The sequence below is a fragment of the Muscardinus avellanarius genome (genome assembly GCF_963383645.1).
Source record: "Muscardinus avellanarius genome assembly, chromosome: 5".
Lineage (NCBI taxonomy): Eukaryota > Metazoa > Chordata > Mammalia > Rodentia > Gliridae > Muscardinus > Muscardinus avellanarius.
The window spans coordinates 105,336,965-105,359,199 of NC_137790.1; the positions used below are offsets into that span (position 1 = coordinate 105,336,965).

The 22,235-nt window shown below is 44.7% G+C and overlaps 1 protein-coding gene and 1 pseudogene across 2 annotated transcripts in view; one reads left to right on the forward strand and one right to left on the reverse strand.

The window, feature by feature from the left end:
• Positions 1–9,362, reverse strand: part of CLDN11 (claudin 11) — a gene marked incomplete at both ends in the record, with an annotated part of 17,087 nt that extends 7,725 nt beyond the window's left edge. Inside the window, 2 exons of the mRNA XM_080696740.1 lie at positions 3,785–3,949; positions 9,137–9,362. Coding sequence (XP_080552866.1) covers positions 3,785–3,949; positions 9,137–9,362 — 391 coding nt within the window. The remainder of the gene's footprint in view (positions 1–3,784; positions 3,950–9,136) is intronic.
• On the forward strand, positions 9,361–21,201 carry LOC308263579 (peroxisome proliferator-activated receptor gamma-like; annotated as a pseudogene). Its single transcript has 4 exons — positions 9,361–9,807; positions 13,517–13,577; positions 19,288–19,364; positions 19,844–21,201. The product of its transcript is annotated as a peroxisome proliferator-activated receptor gamma-like (transcript).
• The last annotated feature ends 1,034 nt before the right edge of the window (positions 21,202–22,235 follow it).

The window sequence follows — 22,235 nt, forward strand, 5'->3', positions numbered from 1 at the left end:
AGTGCTCTACCCTGAGCCAATCCCCAGCCCCTTGTTAATTTTTATCATAGAATTTAGAGACAGTGCCTCCACATAAGCCACAACCATACTCAGATACCACATCCTTCCAACTATCCACATGAAATTGGATTTAGATTAGAGACTTGTGTGTATAATGTATAATGTGTACAAATGTGTTTTGGGGAAGAGTGTTCTAACTATTCTCTGAATGCCAGGACTAAGGGCTTCCCGATTCATTTTCCCTACATCTGATTCTGTGTGTATGACAAGCTCCATCTGTCTCACATTTGCCCACACCCTTTATTTTACTGTGATTTCACTGTGAACCTGACTTTCCAAATTACAACAATTTTTCCACTAAGAATAAGGTTACCAAGGCCAGGTTTTTAAAAGGAAGAAGAGCAGGACATGGTGGTCCACGCCTGTAATTCCAGCTACTCAGGAGGCTAAGATGGAAGGATCACAAGTTTGAGGCCAGCCTGGGAAACTTAGCAAGATCCTATCACAAAACAAAATCTAAAGGGAACTGGCAGGATAGATGAGTGGTAGAGCCCTTGCCTAGAATGTGTGCACTCTGGGATTCAACCTCGGTGTGGAAGTGAGGGCTGCACCAAGGAAGAAGAGAAGATCACAGAATGGGCTCCACTTAGGAAGCAAAGTACACTTCTTTTCCTTCCATTCCCTACCCCATTCCCTGACACACACCCAAGTAAACTACCTTGTAACTTGTAACAAGGTAAGAATTAGGCTGAATCAGGACTAAGATTCGGGGTTTTTAGGAGAGCAGCTTACTGTGGCTTTTCATAACAGTTAAGAAAAAATGGCCACCTATTGATCCACACATTTGGTGTTTACAGAGTAAACCAAGGAAAGTTCCCTGTCGGCCAGGATGCAGCACGGTGCTTCCAGAGCATGGCCTCGCCTCGCCAGCTCCATGCAGGAAGCCGCCCCAGACAGACACCACTGGGACCACCCGGCGCCCTCTCTCCGGGCTGGTCCTCACTTCCTCTAACCAACAGCAACATTAGCATCAGCACCCGCACCGAGGACTCACTGTGCCAGCCACCAGACCAAACAATTTCCATTCTCCATCTCCCTGAGAAGTAGGCATTACGTTCCTGTTTTATAAAAAGGCTCAGAGACAGTGAGTAACTGCCCCGTTCACACAGGTAAGAAACCGTGGATTCCAGATTCGGTGCAGTTGGGTCTGACTCCAACTAACAAGATAAAACACGGTGGGACTAGGCAGCTCCTAGGCAGGGACTCCAGAGCCTGCTACCCCTTGAGCTCATGGTCTGGCTTGAGAAGCCGGCAGCAGGGCTCCTCTTGCTTCCCCACAGCAGGAAGCAAAGGCTCACAGCATGACACTGGGACTGCAGAGGCAGTGAAATGGTACAGTGCCCACCCCACCCCCGCCCCAGACTGGGGTTAAACTAGGGATGTGTACTCTGAACTACACCCCAGCCCTTCTTAAATTTTTGAAACAGGGCCTCACTAACTTGCTGAGGCTGGCCTCGAACCTGTGATCCTCCCATCTCAGCCTCTTAAGTACTAGGATTATCAATTTTTTTAAGCTTTCAGAAAAATAGTTACAGATTCTCAGGGTCAGGAAGAACTGATGCTGTGTTTACCGTTTCCGCTCGCTGTGACTCGGTGTCCATTTCCCAGGCCTCCAACTCCGGTGTCACCCCATCCCCTGTGGTCAGCAACCCCATCTCCACTGCTGCTCCATCTGGTGGCCCCAGAACCCAGCACCAACCCAGCACTGGCTTCTCCCGGGGCAGAGACAGAAACCAACACGCTATACAGAGAGCTTTCCCTGGCCCTGGTCCTCTCACTCCCTGCCACAGGTGGGAAGCAAGGCCCTCTGGCAGGTGAGAAGCTGAAGGAGTCTACAAGCATGAGCATCGCCTCTCCAGAGCCCAGAGTCGGCTCACCCCAGAGAAACAACAGCCAGCCAGAGGCAAGAGGCAAGCACTCACCCACCAAGAAAGAGGCCCAGACTGAGCAGTCAAAGAGGCAGCAACACCAAAAGCAGACAGCTCCTGGCCCTGTGTCCCACCCGTGGAGAGGCTCGGAAGGTGCAGCCTCTCTGGGGCCAATCACTCATCTCTAGATCTTCACTCCAGAAAGACAGACCCTCCCGGTACTTGGGAGGCTCAGGGACATGCACTGGCTCCCAGCCCTACTTCGCTTTCACTGTCTAGGAGGCTGTCTACTCACACCAACCCGCCTTTTTAAAAAGACGGCCAGAGCCGGGCATGGTGGCGCACGCTTGTAATCCCAGTGCTTGGGAGGCCCGAGGCAGGAGGATCGCACAGGTTTGAAGCCAGCCTCAGCTACTTAGTGAGGCTCTCAGCAAATAAAGTATAAAATAGGTTTGGGAGATAGGTCTGGGAGTATAGCCCAGAGGTAGAAAAGCCCCTGGGTTCCACACTCAGTACCAAAAAAAAAAAAAGACGACCAGGAGTATTACAGGTTCACAGCTAGCCTCAGCAACCTAGTGAGACCGTGTGACCGTGTTTCAAAATAAAAATTGAAATAGGGCTGGAGTATAATTTAGAGGTAGAATGCCCCTGGGTTCAATCCCCAGTATCACAGATAAATAAATAAATAAATGCCAGGTGAGGTGGTGCACACTTAGAATTCCAGTACTTGTGAGGCTGAGGCAGGAAGATCCGAGGTTTGAGGCCACCATGCAGAAATTTAGTGAAGCCCTGTTTCAAAATAAAAATTAAAAGGGCTGGGAGGTATAACTTAGGTTTAATCCCCTGAGGAGGGAGGGGAAAGGAGAGGAGAGGAGACTAACTCATCTAAAACTACTGGTTGATTCCCCACACACACTACAAATAACCCTGGTTATTGAACTGAACAACTCAGTTAGTTTTAGACCAATATGTACTTTGCTTTTTATCCCTCTATTTTCCACAGGGTTTGTTTGTGTTTGTTTTATTTTGTTCCCTCACTAGTAGATATTCTATGATTCTCCTATGAAAGGCCAGATGTCTTTTTATTAACATTGGACAGTAATACTTTAACTTTCTTTTCTGATATGCTTTTATTGGCTCATCATAGTATCCCATCATAATGTAAATCATGTCAACAGTGACACACATGTACACAGCGCTTGGTACCCCCGCCCCGCCCATTGCCCCTTCCCAGTACAGGGTACTGAGATTGATGGTGTATTCACATATGTGCACATCGTCCATGTGCCTTGCTTGCATGTAGGTGTGCAAATAGGGGTCCCACTGTGTGGCCTGAGAGCCACCAGCTCTCCTTTTCTGACTTCTCCCTTAGGTATTTCTTACTATCAACTCTTCTTTTTCGTTGTGTGTGTGTTATTAAAAGTTGAACCCAGGGATACCCTATGTCTGGCCTACACCCCGGTTTATTTATTTATTTAATAATTTTTGAAACAGGCTCTCACTAAGTTGCAAAGGGCATCACCACGTTGCTGAAGCTGGTGGTGAACCTGTGACCCTCCTGTGTCAGCCTCCCAAGTAGTGGGATTACGAGCATGGGCTACCATGCCCAGCTTCATTTTCTATTTTTAACTGACTTTCATTTTCCATGTTCAGTGTCGCTCACGGGCATAACTTATCTCTGTTTAGCTTCCCATGAAATGTAAGGTGATACTAATTATAAAGGTCATAATTATAGGGGTCATGTCCAGTGGTTCTCTTGACTTCATTTTACATCTCTTGAACCCCATGAAGCAGCAACTGCAAGACTGAGATTCATCGGGTTCACTCAAAGTCGTGGTGCCCCGTGGAAAGCTTACCCAGCAGAATGAGCAGAACACCAGCCAGCTGGGCCCTCCTGTACTTGGCCACGCCAGGCTCATGGCCCATGCGGATGCAGGGAAGAACCGTCAGCAGCAGCAGGATGGCCGGCAGCCCCAGGACCGAGGCAGCAATCATGAGGGCTCTGCAAGCCTGCACATAGCCTGGGAAGAGAGAGCAGACAGGGTGGATCAGGCCAGGGTCCTCAGCTCCTGAGTCCTGCCTCCCAGGAGCTGGCCCCACCGACCTTGCTTCTTGCCCATTCTAACACCAGGGATATGCTAAATGTCGTCCAAGATCACTAACTACCAGCCTTCAACATTTTTCTGGTGTTGTCTTGGTGGTACTGAGGATTGAAGCCAAGGGCATTCTACTTCTGAGCTCGGCCTACCAGCCCTATTTTATTTATTTATTGCTTTAAAACAGGGTCTCGCCAGGCATGGTGGCGCATGCTTGTAATCCCCTCACTTGGGAGGCTAAGACAGGAGGATCGCACGGGTTCGAAGCCAGCCTCAGCCACTTAGTGAGGCTTTCAGCAACTAGTGAGACACTGTTTCCAAATAAAATATAAAAAAGGTCTGAGAGTATAGCCCGGAGGTAGAAAGCCTCTGGGTTCCACCCCCAGTACCACCACAAAAAAAAAAAAAAAAAAAAAAACAGGGTCTCTGGGGAAATCGGATCTCTTCTACACTGTTAGCGGGACTGCAAATTAGTACAGCTGCTATAGAGATCAATGTGGAGATTCCTCAGAAAATTGGGAATGAATCTACCATAAGAGCCAGCTATACCACTCCTGGGTATTTTTCCAAAGGGACTGAAATCAGAATATTATAGTAATATATGCATATCCATGTTTATAGCAGCACACTTCACAATAGCTAAATTATGAAGCCAACCTAGGTGTCTATCGACAGATAAATGAATTACAAAATTATGGGATATATACACAATGAAATTCCACTTAGCAGTAAAGAGCAAAATTATGTCATTTGCAGAAAAGTAGATAGACCAAAGAACATTATGTTAAGTGAGATTAGCCGGTCATAGAGAATGAAGGGCCATGTATTTTCTCTCCTATACAGAAGCCAGGGAGTAATCGGGATACGAGAGGGACTTCGGACAAGGGAGGAGAAACCCCAGTGGAGTGAATGAGAGGGTGTGGGGAGGGCAGTGGAGAGGGAGAATTAATGAAGAAAGCACTCCCACTGCCATATGTACATGTGAGCATGCCAAGGCCAACCCAATATCCTGTAAGGGAAAGGGAAGGGTGGGGCCGGAGCCGGGGAGGGGAGCCTCACCAAGCACCTGCATGTCCCCAGCACTCTGAACAACATTCTGATGTGAGATTACAGTGTACCAATAAGATAGTATGAACAAGGTCTCACTAAAGTTCTGAAGGTCTTGCTAAATGGCTGCTGTTGGCTTCAAATCTGTGATCCTCCTGTCTCAGTTTCCCAAGTACTGGGATTAGAGGTATGTGCCACTTGGCAGCCTTCAACTTTTAAAGCAACTCAACAACAAAAAATAGGGGAGGGCGGCCAGAGAAATGGAATGGGGATCTCTTATTTTGACTAATTGGCCAAGCTTCCAGGACAGAGGGTCCAAAAGTCTATTTACATTATTAGATCAACTTGTAAACGGTTCCGATAAGAAACTCAAATCTTCAAGGAAATCTTCTGTGATGCTGTGCACTGGTTCCAGTCCGCTGTTTGTCGATGTGCTCTGCCTGTGTGACCTGGGCAAGGTAACAGTGATAGTGCCTACATCTCTCTAAGAGAATTCTACGGAAGGGTAAATCAATTCTTACAAGTGCTTAGAACAATTATTATGCTGAGTACTCTAAAAAGATTAGCGATTATTGTTCATGGCCCTAAAGGAGAGAAAGCTAAAACTCAGACCTCCTCTCTTTGCTCAGAATTCAGAAACTCATGCATTCTGCTCCCTACAGATGGACAGGCTCTATCCCCTGCCTCACCCACAGTGACCCGGGCATGCTTCTCCAACTGGCCATCATGCCCTGGGGATTCCTAGAGGACAGATACCGCTGTGGTTTTCATGTGTCCACAAAAGATGGTGTAAACAAACAATTATAAATGAAGGAATACGTGAACTGAATAATGAGAGTAGAGCAAAGCTATCTGAACTATACAAAATGCCAAGCAGTGTGTGTGTGTGTGTGTGTGTGTGTGTGTGTGTGTGTGTTCACTGGATATTGAACTCAAGGACACTAAATGTTTTCAAGCCATTTACTGGCTTGAAAACAGCAATCCTCCTGTCTCCGCCTTCCAAGTACTGGCGTTACAGCTGTGCATCACCACATTCAGCTAAATAATTTAATTAAGAAAAGACTATAATATGTACAATATTTATGTATAAGTCTGACAAGGTATTAGGAGAATTTCATAAACTTAAGTTTACTGTTTCACTTTCTAACTTGTTTCTCATCAAAACACTCTCTCCCACCAAATAAAAGTTATTATCCTTCCTTTTGTGATCAGAGTTACTAATTCTGCCTCTCATTCCAAATCCAGCCAACCTGCCTTGTGCACCAAGACTCAACGTCAAGATATATATATATCAAATGTCCAGGGGCATTTGACCTCTGAGCTACACCCCCTGCCCTGTTTTTTATTCTTCATTTTGAAATAGGGTGACTAAGTTGCAGAGGGCCTCACTAAGTAGCTGAGGCTGTCCGTGAACCGCGATCCCCTAGTCTCAGCCTCCCAAATGCTGGGATTACAAGCGTGCGCCACCACGCCCAGCAAGGTATATTTTGGTAGAATTCGCACTCCACAAGGGCTCTCTTCCAACCACTGCCCATCTCAGCTTCTTCAGAATTAATGTGAATCAATTAAATATCTACTGACTTGAAGACCACCCCCCCATAGAGAAGCCCAGAAACTGAGGCCCCACCCCTCTCTGCCCTTGCAGCTTGTAGGAGAACCAGCAGCAGCACAAAGCAGGCAGTCAACTAGCAGCCAAGGTTCTGAAATTCATGGTTCCAGCTGTCCACATGCTCCAGTGCCAAGGCCATGTCTGGAAGTCAAATGATAAGAGACTAGAGACAGTCCCTGCCCCCACCCAAGGGTAAGAGAGGGGAGATCCAGAGGGATTCATGCACCCTCCCCACCCAGATTGGCCCAAAATGCACCCCCCTCCACCAGGTTGGCCTACATTCTCTGAAAACAAACCACTTGGCACTGAATACTCAGTAAATTAACTCCAGGGGAAGCAGAGAATAAATGTATGCCTTAATCAAATATTCTCACAATTGCATGCCCAGCTTTTAATAAAAATGGCAGCTGCCAACGCCGGATGTGGTGGCGCAAGCTTGTAATCCCCACGCTTGGGAGGCAGAGACAGGAGGATCGCGCTGGTTCGAAGCCAGCTTCGTTGGCTTAAGAGACCGTTTCCAAATAAAAATATAAAATAGGTCTGGGAGTGTAGCCCGGAGGTAGAAGGGTTTGCAAGAACCCCAGTAACCACCAAAAAAAATAAAAAAATAAAAAAGGTAGCTGCCATTTATGGAGTATCTATCACACCAAAGGAGGTTTACATTTCTTGTCTCATCTAATCTCCAAACTATCTGCAAATATGGTGCTTGGTCCAGTTTTAACTTTTAAAGGAGGGCAAGTGAGGTTCATTGAGATTACCAACTTGTCCAGATCACTCAGATTGTGATCCCTGGGGACAAAGATCTGACCCATGTCTATAAAGCCAGCATTCACTGAAGCAGGATCCATACCTGGGATTCCCGACCTCCATCCTTCTGAAAATCCAAAATGGAGAAAAGGACCGTGAAAGGCAGGCATGACATGCACTGTTCACACCTACTATGCACCAGAGGCAAGGATTTTTTTTTTTTTTTTTTTTTTTGGTACTGGGGTTTCTGGAAGCCCTTCTACCTCCGGGCTACACTCCCAGGCCTATTTTTTTTATATTTTTATTTGGAAATAGGGTCTCTTATGCCAGCGCGGCTGGCTTTGAACCTGCGCGATCCTCCTGTCTCAGCCTCCCAAACGCGGAGATTACAAGAGCGCGCCACCACACCCGGCATTCCAAGGATGTTTAATGTAATGGGAGAATTTAACTCAAGAACCATAAAGAAGTCAATGACGGTGGCGTACACCTGTAATCCCTGCACTTGGGTGGGTGGCTGAGACAGAAGGATTGCAGGTTGGAGACTAGCCTCAGCAATTTAGACAGACACTCAGCAACTGAGGGAGATCCTGTTTCAAAACGAAAAATAAAAAGGACTGGGGGTGTAGCTCAAGGGTAAAATGTCTTTGGGTTCAATCCCCAGACACACACACACACACACACACACACACACACACACACACACAATGTTCACAATATACAAAAGCTAGTGGGCACAGAAGGTCATGTAGGTTTCAGGGTGAGGACAAGCTCCCAGGACAACACAGATTCCCAGCAGAAAACGTGATTGTGGGGCTGGGGGCCTCAACCTCGCTATTCATTTAGAAAACTGGCTCTTGGCTTAAATCGGAATTGAAACCGTCACCTAGAATTTTTGCACTGGATAGCAAAGGAAGATGGGGCCCCAGCCAGCCTCTTGTAGGTGGGCACTGGTCACTACCCCCACCCCAGTCCAGACACGCTAGGGGCAAGGGAAGTAACTCCTGGCAGCGCTCTGAGCCTGTACTCCGAGGAGTCTGCGCTTTTCCCAGCCCAGCTGTCTGGGCACTGAGCCCGGGAAGGGGTCGCTGCAGTTTCCTCGTGCCCCCCAGCAGAGGTAGGGTGAAGGTAGCAAGGAGAAGGCAGATTCTAGGGACCTCGAAAAGTAACCTGGGATTTGCTAAAGGGGGAGCCCAAAGACATCCTTGGACGAGAACTCGGCCACTGGCGGGGTGGGGCGAAGCTAGGAGCACCCGGCCTCTCCAGGACTCCCGCGGGTCCCACCAGGACTGGGAAGTGGCCTGGGAACGCCACGGACCCCTCCAGCGCTCCGGGTGCGCTCTCTGCTCCTCACTTTGGGGATTTGGCAGCAGCGGCAGAGAAGTACTTCTGGTTCATTGACCGTGGGAGCATCGCGTGTGAGGCGGGAAATTAGCAGGGGCTGAGGTCCTACTATGTGCCTGTGTCTCCACTCATTCAATTCTTAAAGCGGCTGGACTAAATTACCACTATTACCCCAAATTCCAGATAAGAAAACGGAGGCCGAGAGGAGTTAAGTTTAGGACTGTCTGACACTACCAGATGCGGCTGAGGATGTCAAAAACGTGCCAAAAGGTCTTTGAGCCCACGATGTCGTGGTGGATACTAGAGCCGTCTCTCGGGTCTGCCCGAACAAGGTCGAGAGGCAGCCGCTGGTGAGTGAGGGTCCTTACCCGGCAGGATGAGGATGTCCACGAGGGGCTTGCAGTGGTACAGCCCGGTGGCCATCACGCAGTCGGCCCACAGTCCCTTGGAGCCCAGTTCGTCCAGCTTGCGGCAGGTGGGGATGGTGTAGCCGCAGGTCACCACCCAGTCATTGGTGGACGTGGTGACGATGATGCCGATCCAGCCCACGAAGCTCGTGACGAAGCCCACCACCTGCAGGCACGTGGCCACCATGGCGGCCGCCCCGACGTCCAGGCGCCTCGACCCTCACTGCGCTGCGGCGCCCGGGCAGGACAGGGTACCGGGCGCTGCTCGGCGGCGGGCACTCGGGGCGCGGGCTGGGGACGAGCGCGGCGCCGGCCGGCCCGCCCCCTGCTTAAGCCCGGGGCGCCGCCCGCGAGCGCCAATCGGCGGCCGCCCGGGGTGCAGCCGGCCAATCACAGGGCGGCCTGGGAGGGCGGGGCCGCCCGCAAGCCCCGCCCCGCCCCGCCCCTCCTGCGAGCCGCGCTGGGAGCGAATCATTCCATCCAGGCCCAGAGGTGGGAGCGCAGGGAGCGCGTCCCGAGCGAGCTGCTTTGCTGGGAGTCGTTTCTCTTCCTGCCGCCCTCGCCCCTCTTCTCCCCAACTTCTAGCCACTCGCTCCCGCTCCTTCGCAGCTGCGAGCCCCCGCGGGCACCCTGTACATTCTCCCACTGCCCCCGCCCGACTGTGACTCTCTGATGACCGCCCCAGGGACAGAGGCGAAGCGTTCAGCGCACCGTGATTAGTACTGGGGGGGGGGGGGGAGTATTCTTTTTCGTGGTCGAAAACCATTAGAGGGCCAGGCGTGATGATGCACGCTTGTAATCCCCACGCTTGGGAGGCTGAGACAGGAGGATTGCACAGGTTCGAAGCCAGCTTCAGCTACTTAGTGAGGCTCTCGGCAACTTAGTGAGACCCTGTTTCCAAATAAAGTATAAAATAGGTCTGGGAGTGTAGCCTGGAAGTAGAAAGCCCCTGGGTTCCCCCAGTACCACCAAAAAAAGAAAGAAAGAAAAAATTAGGGCTGGGGGATAGCCCAGAGGTAGAATGCCCCTGGGTTCAATCCCCAGTATGGCAAAAAAAAAAAAAAAATTACTTATTATATTAGTAATACTGAGGGAAAAAATCTTTCTTAATAAACTGAGATTTTTGCCAAAAACATTTGGATCCTAGACAGAACGGAGATGTGGACAAATGGAGCCTGGAGGTAGAAAGCCCCTGGGTTCCATCCCCAGGACCTCACAAAGAAAAAGAAAACCATTAGAACAGCCATAGGCACAATAACAATTCCCACAGCTGTGTCCCCTTACATATGTGCTTTAAGTATATCAGTCCATGTAAGTCCCACCACAACCTTTATGGTAGGAACAAATGTCAACCACACTTAGAAGAAACAGCATGAGAAAGGCTAAGTTGCCCAAGGTCACCTCTTGGCCAAGGCCAACCATTCCTGGGAAACTGTCCTAATTATCAGTTTCTGGGGGGGGGGGGGACTAGCTCACATGTCCCATTTCTGATACATCAACAGCTAGGCTGAAGCCGGGCTCGGTGGCACACTCCAGTAGTAGGAGTACTCGGAAGGTTGAGAAAGTACACTAGAACGCAGAGGCCAGCCTCGACAATTTAGCAAGACCCCGTTCCAAAAAAAAAAAAAATTCTAGGGGCGCCACTCAGTGGCAGAGCTCCCCTGGGCTCAATCCCTGGTGTCACAAAAAAATAAAAAAGTTACACTGACATTCCAACTCACTGTAAAATGTTAATATCTGTATCCCACCAGAAAAACTGGCTAGCCCACAATGAGTGTACAAAGTATGAACTGTCATCCTCATCTTCCCCAACACCATCCAGCCACTTCGTCCATGCTTTCAGATAAGCCCCTAACCACACCTTTTTATCATGTAAAGAATTCCTCCTTTTTACATTAAACAGTTTTAATGCTCTTCAAAAGGATTGGCTTGTCCTGTTTTATCTTTTTTTATCTTTAGAACTCAAGATTAACCCCACCCTCAGTCCAATTTTTTATTCTTTTTATTTTATTTATTTATTTATTTATTTATTTATTTATTTTTGCAGTATTGGGGATGGAACCCAGGGGCATTCTATCTCCAAACCACACCCCCAGCCCTATTTTTAATTCTTTATTTTTTTTGTGTGTGTGGGGGGGTGGTACTGGGGGTGGAACCCAGGGGAATTCTACCTCCAAACTACACTCCCACCCCTATTTTGTATTCTTTATTTTGAAACAGGGCCTCGGTGAGTTGCAAAGGGCCTCACTAAATAATTAAAGCGGTCTGCAAAACGCAATCCTCCTATCTCAGCCTCCCGAATGCTGGGATTACAAGCATGCGCCACCACGCCTGGCTATTCTTTATTTTGAAACAGGGCCTCACTAAGTTTCTAAGAGCCTCACTAAGTAGCTGAGGCTGGTCAAGAACCTGCAATCTTCCTATCTTAGCTTCCCAAGTACTGGGATTACAAGGTGTATCACCACGCCCAGCTTTGGACCACAGCATCCTCACCAACTGTGCGATTTAAAGGTAAAAAGGATTTCAACAAAAAATTCCTGCTCAAAATTCCAAATCTCAGATAATTGGGTTTGATTACAGAAACTAACAAAGCATTCTCTAAATAATGAAAAAATTAAAAATAAAATCTCAGATTGGATCATGAATCCTAGGTACTGAGCTAACCGTTCCTAATCACTGCAAGTCGCCATATCTTCTAGGGCATTTTGAGCTTGAGGTGACAATTGCATTCCTGTGCAGACTGCCAAGAAACCAAGTGCACAAGCAGAAATGGATCTGTAAGAGATGCCTAGCCCAAGGCCCAACCAAGAAACATACAGATTCCGGGCATAGGCCAGGCTGCCAAGTTACTTACTAGCTGCAGGACCAAATTATTTCACTCTTTTAGAGCTGGGGAAAAGGACTTCCTTTCCTCATTTGTAAAATGTGAATGAAAATGGTATCTACATCACAGGTTTCTTATTAACTATGGAAGTTAATATTCAGACAAAGTTTAAAGTAATGTCTGGTACAAAGTAAATGCTCAATAAACCTATTATAATTATTGTTACATAATATGGTGCTTCAGGACTCTTGGTTTTGCACTGTTATGTGTCTCCCTGGAACCATTTAAGTTTGATTTATGAAAACTGTTTTGTAGCTCTATGTCTCCTTTTAGAGTAAGCCATTGTGTTTAGGGAGAATTTCATCACCAGAGTCTATTAATCTCCATATTTCTAGATATTTGCTTAATAATATTTCAAAATAGCTTTTCTACTAAATATAAGATAAAATATAAAGCCCAAACAACATCAATTCATTGCAAAAGCAGTTATGAAATCCACACTTTTGTGATTCCACTAACATTTACCATTCTATTTGTTAGTGTTCACCTGATCAGAACCCAGCAATGTCCAGACACTGACAGGCCACACACAACAGATGTTGGTAAAGTCAGACTCCAAACTCAGACACCAAGTGATAAAAAGAACTGCTGAGTCGCTGAGATTGCTGTCCTGGGGTGGAACCTTCTGGGTTCCCACTCCATCTTCACCACTTGGGTTGTTCCTTAACTTATGTGATTCTTTAGTCTATAGTGAGAACAGCAATGATTAGATGAGCTCTCGTCCAAAGTGCTCAGAACACTGCCCAACACTGTCATGTTAACTACTGTTTGTGTTTTTCTTTGTTTTGTTTTGGTTTGGTTTTTGATCCTGGGAATTCAACACAGAGGCAGTCTATCTCTGAGCTGTAACCCCAGCCTTTTTTTTTTTCTTTTCTATTTTGAAACAGAGTCTCACTAAGTTGCTGAGGCTGGCCTCAAACCTGCAATCCTCCTTTCAGCTTCTCACTGGGACTACAGGTGTGCGCCACCACACCCAAGCTGTTTGTGTTATATATATAAGCAACATATATCAACTGGAAGTGTAAATTACCTTTGATAGAGTTAAATAATTAGGTTATAATTCTCATTATCTAATATAAAAGAAATCATAAGATTAATGTGTAAACATGCCCATCATAGGTATAGAAAGCCACTCACAGGAGTCCAGTTTATAACCTGTTTGAATAAATCAGCCTTAAGTAAGGAGAGGGCAAGTCCAGTTGGAAGGAAATTGGATAGCTACTGAAGCACAGAGAACTGGGAGTCAAGAGGCAGTGAGACTCCGCGGAGGTTTAACTATTCAGTGAACTCTTGTGGTGCAGGGCCTTGAGGATGCTGTCCCTCAGCAAGGCTTCCTGTATGGTGGGGAAGCTCTCCAGTTATCTTAGCTGAAGGCTTTGCAATGAAGCCACCCACAATCCTTGGCTGTGAGTCTATTCCTAGAGACTTCCTTGAGATTCACATCTGACTTCCCACAGAGCACAATTCAAAGTGATGTTCCTGGCCAAGGGCAGATCCGGGTACCCTCTAAGTTAGAGAGTGGGTTTCTCCTGGTCCAGTCACTCGGTCATGCCACCTCTTCATCTTTTCCACTATAATACAGAACTAGAAAAAAATAGATGAGACTGGATTTCAGATCCTCTAGCCCTGAGTCCTATATTCTTTCCTCTATGAAACATGGAAGCAGAGGTTTTTTTCTATCATTTGGGCAAAAGATCCTTAATTTTATTCTTACTTACAGGTATCTAAAGGGAAAGATTAAAGGGCAAGTCAGTGCCCTCAAACTCAGATGTGTATCGAACCAAGGAAAGGGCCAGGTTAACTGTTCCCCCACACCTAAAAGTCAACCAAACTATGCAATTCGGTTAGAGCACTAACTTCTGTCGAAAGGCTAATGTGTTCCCTGGAAAATATCAAAAACCACATGGAGAGAGCAAAGCCTAAACTGAAGAAGTGGGCTCTAGCGACTACTAGTGGTTGTATTTTATCATTGCATGGCTGGTAAAAATGTTTTCAGTGCAAAGGGAGCTGTGATTTGTAGAGAAACACGATTAACCTCATCTTCACACATACCAAATGAGTGATAATTAGACTTAACTAGAATGTTCATTTCTCTGTGACGGCCTTCTTCACGTAGTAAAAAAAAATATGCATCTCAGCCAGGCACAGTGGCACACGCCTATGATCCCAATACTTGGGAGACTGAGACAGGAGGATTGCAGGTTTGAAGCCAGCCTCAGTAACTTAGCAAGATTCTCAGTAATTTGGCAAGACCCAGTTTCATAAAAGAAAATAAAAAGTGTATAATGCCCCTGAGTTCCATGCCCCTGAGTTCCATCCCCAGTACAAAAAAAATGCATAACTTTAAGCAACCAAACATGAAAACAGAATGTGTATAAAATTACTTATATGTGATTATTCATTTTAAGATTTGGTACTTTTAATAGGACATGTGTATGTTGCTGAGGATACAACCCAGGGCCTCCTGCATGCCAGGCAAGTGCTCTACCACTGAGCAATACTCCCAATTCTAATATCTTGCTTTTTAAAAATAAATATATCTGGTAGATTTTAAATTGTTGATAATGCAAAAACACCACATACACTTAACTGTAGAAATAGTGTAGTACAAATTCAAAATGGGGATAAGCCTGGCATGCTGGTGCACACTTGTAATTCCAGTACTTGGCAGGCTGAGACAGGAGGATCGCAGGTTCTCGGCCAGCCTCAGCGACTTGGTGAGGCTCTCAACAACTTAGCAAGGCCCTGTTTCAAAATAAAGAATAAAAAAATAAGGCTGGAGGTTTAGCTCAGAGGTAGAGTGTTCCTGGTTTAATCCCTAGTACCACAAAAAAAAAATGGAGTTCAAACTGAAATGTTCTGTGAACTTTGAGGTTTCATCTGTTATGTCTATTTTGTTCACTGAAACCACGCATGCTGGCTGGATGGAGCTGAACAAAGGGAGAGAGACAGAGACGGAAAGAGGGACAGAGAAATACAGTTTGTAGTTCTCCAAGCTTTGGAGAACTTTGTCCTAAAAACACAGGTCAGAAGAAATCAAGAGGTGTGAACTGATTTAGAGCATGAACAAGAAGTAGGGTACAGCCCTTTGTGGTCCCAGTTACCCACCTGATCTCACTAGAGAAAATGGAGCCTCTCCAACAGAAGGGGTGTGTACTGCTCAGATCGCAGTCAACAGAGTCTCCAGTTGCCTAGGATGCCATCCTGCACCTATATTACCTCTATCAGAAAAGAAGTGCACCTTCCCACGTTACTTCCAGCTAGAACTTCAAATCCTCTCACTTAGCTGGGTGTGGTGTATGTGCCTGTAATCCTGGCTATTTGAAGGCCAGAGCAGGAAGATCGCTTAAACTCAAGAGTTTGAGACCAGCCTAGGCAACAAATGAAGATCCCATCTTAAAAGAAAAAAAAATCAGCAACCAGGGAAGCAGTTGCCACTTCAGAGTCATTTCTTGGCCATCGCCATGCAGTCATAATGCCATTCTTTCAGAAACGTTTTATTCCAGCTTTGCCCTGCACCTTGTAGAGAAGCCAAAATAATGAAACATGTGGTGTTGTGTGTTTGTGTTCTCTCATCTGTCTTCAAACAGCCAATTTTATTTATACACTACTGGAGAAGGAATCTCAGAATACACTGATGATAGCACATCTGATTCAACCAATGAGATCATATTTCCTAAGGGACAGTAAAAGTCCTCACTGTAAGCCTGAAGTGGAGATCACACTTTCAAAAAATGTTAATAAAGAATGTGAGAACCAATAAAAATAAGAAAATATTCCAACTAAAATGCCATATCATTAAATTCTCTAGCTTAGAAATTAAAAGCAGGTATTTCCATTTAGCTACCAAGTTCATTGAAATAAAAAGAAATTTGTCTAATTTTAAGCCTTTTACTAAAAACATGTGAATTATGGAATGCTCAAAACAATCAGGTATCTTCTTTTTATTCACTTAATACAGAATAAAAGCCACAAATTATGTTTTTCAAACTATACATTTAAAAATATTGAAATGGGGGGGAGGGCACCAAGTATAGTTTAAATGTATATCATTTATTTTCAATAAAAAATTAAAAATAAAAATAAAAATATTGAGAAGTCAGGTGCACTGGGACATTCCTGTGATCTCAGTACCTGGGGAGGATGAGACAGGAAAATCACAAGTTCAAGGCCAACCTTGGCAACTCAATAAGACTTTTTCAAAATTATATATAAAAATCTAGATGTGGTAGCACATGTCTATAATCCCAGTATCTGGGAGGTTAAGACAGGAGGATTGCAGGTTTGAGGCCAGCCTCAACAACTTAGCAAAACCCTGTTTTGAAATAAAAAGTATCGGCCGAGTGTGGTGGTACATGCTTGTAATCCCAGCATTTGGGAGGCTGAGACAGGATGATCGCAGTTCATGGACAGCCTCAGCTACTTAGTGAGACTCTTTGCAACTCAATGAGAGCCTGTTTCAAAAAAAAATTAAAAAGACTTTAAAAATAGGGTTGGGGATATAGCTCGGAGGTAAAATGCCCCTGAGTTCCATCTCTGGAACCGCAAAAAAAGAAAAGAAAAAGAAAGAAGGAAGGAGAAAGAGAGAGAAAGAAAAAGTAAAAATAATAGAAGGTGTTAGAGGTATAGCTCAGAGGTAGAATATCTCAGGGTTCAATCATCAGTACCATAAAATAAAGTAAAATAAAATAAAATAGGGCTTGTAATGTAGCTCAGTGGTAGAGCCCACCTGAATTCAAGCCCCAGTACCATAAAATTAATTGTCTAATTTAAATAGAACTGAGAGTGTAGCTCAGTGGTAGAGCCTGTCTGAGTTCAATCCCTAGTAACACACACACACACACACACACACACACACACACACACACACACACCTGTAGAGACTTTCTGATGAACCATGCCAGCTGTTTCCATATCCACCCTGTTCTACTGTACTAAGTTGTCCCGGATGGGTACAGTCTTGGGAACTGAGACCCAAGGCAGACCTCAGAGCAGGTGTCCCAGAGCTCAGATAGATCCCTGGCACAGTCACTTACTATTTGTGTGTTCTCATGCAAGTTACTCTTCGTTAAGTAACTAATATTCTATTTCTAACCAGTAAAAAGTATTAAAATAGGAACTATTGTATAGTAGCTGTAAGAAATAAAGATGTTGCTATATGGGAAATGTCTAGAGCAGTAAGTACTCAACAAATTTTTGTTCCTATACCCAAAGTAATCAGTTGGTTATAAGAGTTTTTGTAAACACAATCTTAACCTTCATATAACACAGAAATGAAATTTAAAATGTTTTATTATGTGATAGCAGGTGAACAAGAATTTGAAATAAAAGTCTGGACATGGGTACTCACCTGTAATCCCAGTATTAGGGAGGCTGAGGCAGGAAGCTCACAGGTCCATGGACAACCTCAGCAACTCAGTGAGACCTTCAGATGCTTCGCGAGACCCTGTTTCAAAAAAGTATACACACGCACGCACACACACGCACGCACGCACGCACACACGTAGGGGCGTGGGTGAAAAGTAGAATGTCCCTAGAGTCAAACCCAAGTACAAGAAAAGAAAAAAAGAAAGAAGAAAGGAAGGAAAGGAAGAAAAGTAAATGATATTTCTTTTCTAACTACAAGATAAGGCCTTTTAATAGCTAAGGTAATTCTAGCACCCTTCTCTCTTTTCAGTGAAGATTTAACAACTAGATAGGATTCCTTTCGAATTCCACAAAAGATGATATTTTTGCAAAAATTAGGTTGGCCACTGGAGGGCTCTCACAGTCTCTCATTAATCCTACACAATAATTATTTGATAAAAAAAATAACTAAAATAAAGAATAAATATTACAAAAATACCAACAGCGCCACTGACATGTCCCTTTTCTAAAATAATTTGGCAATATATAGCAAAAAGGATTAAAATATATGTATTGAATTAATAAATATATGTCTTGAAATACATATATATTGATTAACATATATGTATTTGACCAAGGTTCTAAAAATGTATCTAAGAAAATTATGAAAAATTTAATTAAGTTTTCATTTATATTTCAGTTGTATTCAATTAAGAAATCAGTGATCTGAAATATAAATTTCAAATTACAAATTGCTAAATTTCATTTCAAAATATGCATTTGGGACTGGTTTTCTAAATACATATAAATATGTTTGAAAAATATAACTGAAATGTTAATAAATAAGACTGTGTGTGTGTGTGTGTGTGTGTGTGTGTGTGTGTGTGTGTGTGTTACTAGAGATCAAATCCAGGGCTTCAGGCACACTACATAAACACTCTACCTCTAAGCTATATCCCAGTCCTTTTTAAAATTTATTTTGAAGCCAAGCATGGTGGCACACACTTGTCATCCTAGTACTTGGGAGGCTGAGACAGGAGGATCATAGGTTTGCACCCAGCCTCAGCTACTTAGTGAAGCCCTCTGCAAACTTAGTGAGACCCTGTTTCAAAATTAGGAATAAAAATAGGGCTGGGGATATAGCTCAGAGATGGAATGCCCCTGGTTCAACCCCAATTCCACAAAAAAAAAAATGACAATAACAATAATAAGAATTATAATAATAAAATTTATTTTGAGACAGGGTCTCACTAAGTTTCCAGATTGGTCGTACTCTGCTGTGAATGGTCTTCTCCACCCATTTACTTTCCATACGTTCAAAAGCTTTAGCCAGCCTCAGAATCTCCTACAATAGGCCTTGCCTTCCTCTTCCTTGAAGTACTCCTGATTGAACCTAGTTCCTCAGACATACTCCACATGCACTCTACCACTGAACTACAAACTCAGTCCTGTTTTTAAAGTTCATTTTGAGACAGGGTCTGGCTAAATTGCTCAAGCTGGCTTCAAACTTGAGATCACCCTGCCTCAGCCTCTGGAGTGGCTGCAAATACATGTGTATGCCACCACCCCCAGCTGGAATATACTGGGGATTGAACCCAGGGGCATTCTACCTCCGAGCTACACCCCCAACCCTATTTTTATTCTTTATTTTGAAACAAGGTCTTACTCTCAGCAACTAGTGAGACCCTGTTTACAAAAAAATATAAAATAGGTCTGGGAGAATAGCCCGGGGGTAGAAAGCCTCTGGTTCCACCCTCAGTATCACAAATTTAAATAAATAAAATAAAATATGATCACTCATGTTTGCAAGCATTCAGTGAACAACAACCAAGAATAGGACTGAAAGCAAGAGCTACATAGGAAATCACCACGATTCACACAGAGATGCCCTTTGGGCCCACCAACTTTGGGATCAGCTCCATGGACCTCGCCGTGATGGATGAGCATTCTCGCTCTTATGTATTATTAATTATTATTATTATTATTATTATATTATTATTTTATTATTATTATTTTGCAATGCTGGGGATGGAATCTAGGGGCATTCTGCCTCCAAGCTACACCCCCAGCCCTATTTTTTTTTTTTTTGGTGGTACTGGGGGTGGAACCCAGAGGAGGCTTTCTACCTCTGGGCTATACTCCCAGACCTATTTTATATTTTATTTGAAAACAGGGGTTCACTAAGTTGCTGAGAGCCTCACTAAGTAGCTGAAGCTGGCTTCGAACCTGTGCGATCCTCCTGTCTCAGCCTCCCAAGCGCGGGGATTACAAGCGTGCGACACCACGCCCAGCTGATTCTTTATTTTGAAACAGGTCTCACTGAGCTGCAAAGGGTCTCACTAATAGCTGAGGCTGGCCACGAACCGCGATCCTCCTGTCTCAGCCTCCCAAATGCTGGAATTACAAGCGTGCGCCACCACGCCTGGCTTCGCTCTTTTGATATCAAGCCCTTCGCCACCGTTGACTTCTCCAGCACCTCTGCTCCTGACTATGAAGACATCCCATTCCCAAGAGCTGACCCCATGGTTGCTGACTACAAGTATGACCTGAAGCTCCAAGTGTACTAACTTGTGATCAAAGTGGAACCTTTTTATTCTGAAAAGACTCAGCTCTATAACAGGCCTCATGAAGAGTCTTCTAACTCCTTCATAGCCATGGAATGCCACGTCATCCGGGTTCCACTACGGAGTCCGTGCCTATGAAGGATGCAGGGGTTTCTTCCAGAGGACCACCCCATTGAAGCTTATTTCTGATAGGTGTGATCCTAACTCTAGGAGTCACCAAAAAAAGTAGAAATAAATGTCAGTACTGTTGGTTTCAGAAATGCCTTCCTGTGGGGATGTCTCATAATGCCATCAGGTTTAGGCAGACGCCACTGGCCAAGAAGGAGAAGCTGTTGGCAGAGATCTCCAGTGATAGCAACCAGCAGAAACCATAATCTGCTGGTCTCTGGGCCCTGGCCAAGCATTTGTAGAACTCATACACAGAGTCCTTCCCGCTAACCAAACCAAGGCGAGAGCATTCTTGACAGGAAAGACAACAGACAAATCACCATTTGTCATCTATGACATGAATTCCTTAATGATGAGAGAGGATAAAATCAAGTTCAAACACATCACCCCCAGCAGGAGCAGAGCAAAGAGGTGGCCATCCACGTCTTCCAGGGATGCCAGTTTTGCTCAGTGGAAACCGTGCAAGAGATCAGAGTATGCCAGAAGTATTCCTGGTTCTGTAAACTTTGACTCGAATGATCAGGTAACTCTCCTCAGATATGGCATCCATGACATCATCTACACAATGTTGGCCTCCCTGACAAAAAAAAAAAGGGTTCTCATGTTGGACAGCCAAGGATTCATGGCAAGGGAGTTCCTCAAAGCCCGAGGAAGCCCTCTGGTGACTTTATGGAGCCCAAATTCGAGTTTGCTGTGAAGTCCAATGCACTGGAATCAGACGACAGGGACTTGGCCTTATTCACAGCTGTCATTATTCTCCATGGAGACCGCCCCGGCTTGCTGAATGTGAAGCCCATTGAAGACATCCACGACGACAGGCAAGCTCTCAATCTGCAGCTCAAGCTGAACCATCCTGAGCTGTTTGCCAAGCTGCTCCAGAAAATGGCAGGCCTCAGACAGACTGAACACATGCAGCTATTGTAAGTGACAAGGAAGACGGAGACAGACATGAGCCTTCTCCCCTCCAAGCGATCTACAAGGACTTGTATAAGCAGAGAAGTCCAGCTACCCCAACAGCCTGCTCCTTCTTTCAATTGCACTATTGTTTTGAGGGAAAAATCTGACACCTAAGAAATTTACTGTGGAAAAAAAAAAGTATTTTAAAAAGAAAATACTTTAGAATATGATCTATTTTATGCATATTGTTTATAAAGATACAATTTACTCTTAATATTAAAAATTATCATGTTATTAAAAAAAGACCTTGACCCAATTACAAATTATAAATCTCGAGGAACTATAAAAAGAAGAATAAACCAAACTCAAATAATAAAAAATAAAACTAAAAGTTGGTGGGGTTTTATTTGTGTGTGTGGTACTGGAGGTGGAACCCAGGGGCTTTCTACCTCTGGGCTATACTCTCAGGCCTATTTTATATTTTATTTGAAACAGGGTCTCCCTAAGTTGCTGAGAGCCTCACTAAGTAGCTGAGGCTAGCTTCAAACCTGTGCGATCCTCCTGTCTCCACCTCCCAAGGGCTGGGATGACAAGTGTGTAAAAAGTTGGGTTTTGAGCCGGGCATGGTGGCGCACGCTTGTAATCCCCGCGCTTGGGAGGCGGAGACAGGAGGATCGCGCAGGTTCGAAGCCAGCCGCATGCACTGGCTTTGGAAACCCTGTTTCCAAATAAAAATGTAAAAATAGGTCTGGGAGTGTAGCCCGGAGGTAGAAGGGCTTCCAGGAACCCCAGTACCACACACACAAAAAGAGTTGGGTTTTGGAAAGAACAAGAAAATTAACAAACCTTTAGCTAGATCAACTAAAAATGAAAAGACTTAATTATTAAAATCAAACATGAAAAATGGGTATATAACTGTCAATTTTACAAAAATAAGTAAGATTTTAAGAGAATACTATAGCATTAGTGTCACAGATAACCTAGATGAAATGGACAAATAACTAGAAACACACCATCTACCAAAACTAACTCATTAGAACTAGAACATTTGAATAAACAATAAAGCTAGTAAGGAAATTAAGTCTTGTTTTTTGTTTTTTGTTTTTGTTTTTGTTTTTTGGTGGTACTGGGGTTCCTGGAAGCCCTTCTACCTCCGGGCTACACTCCCAGACCTATTTTTACATTTTTATTTGGAAACGGG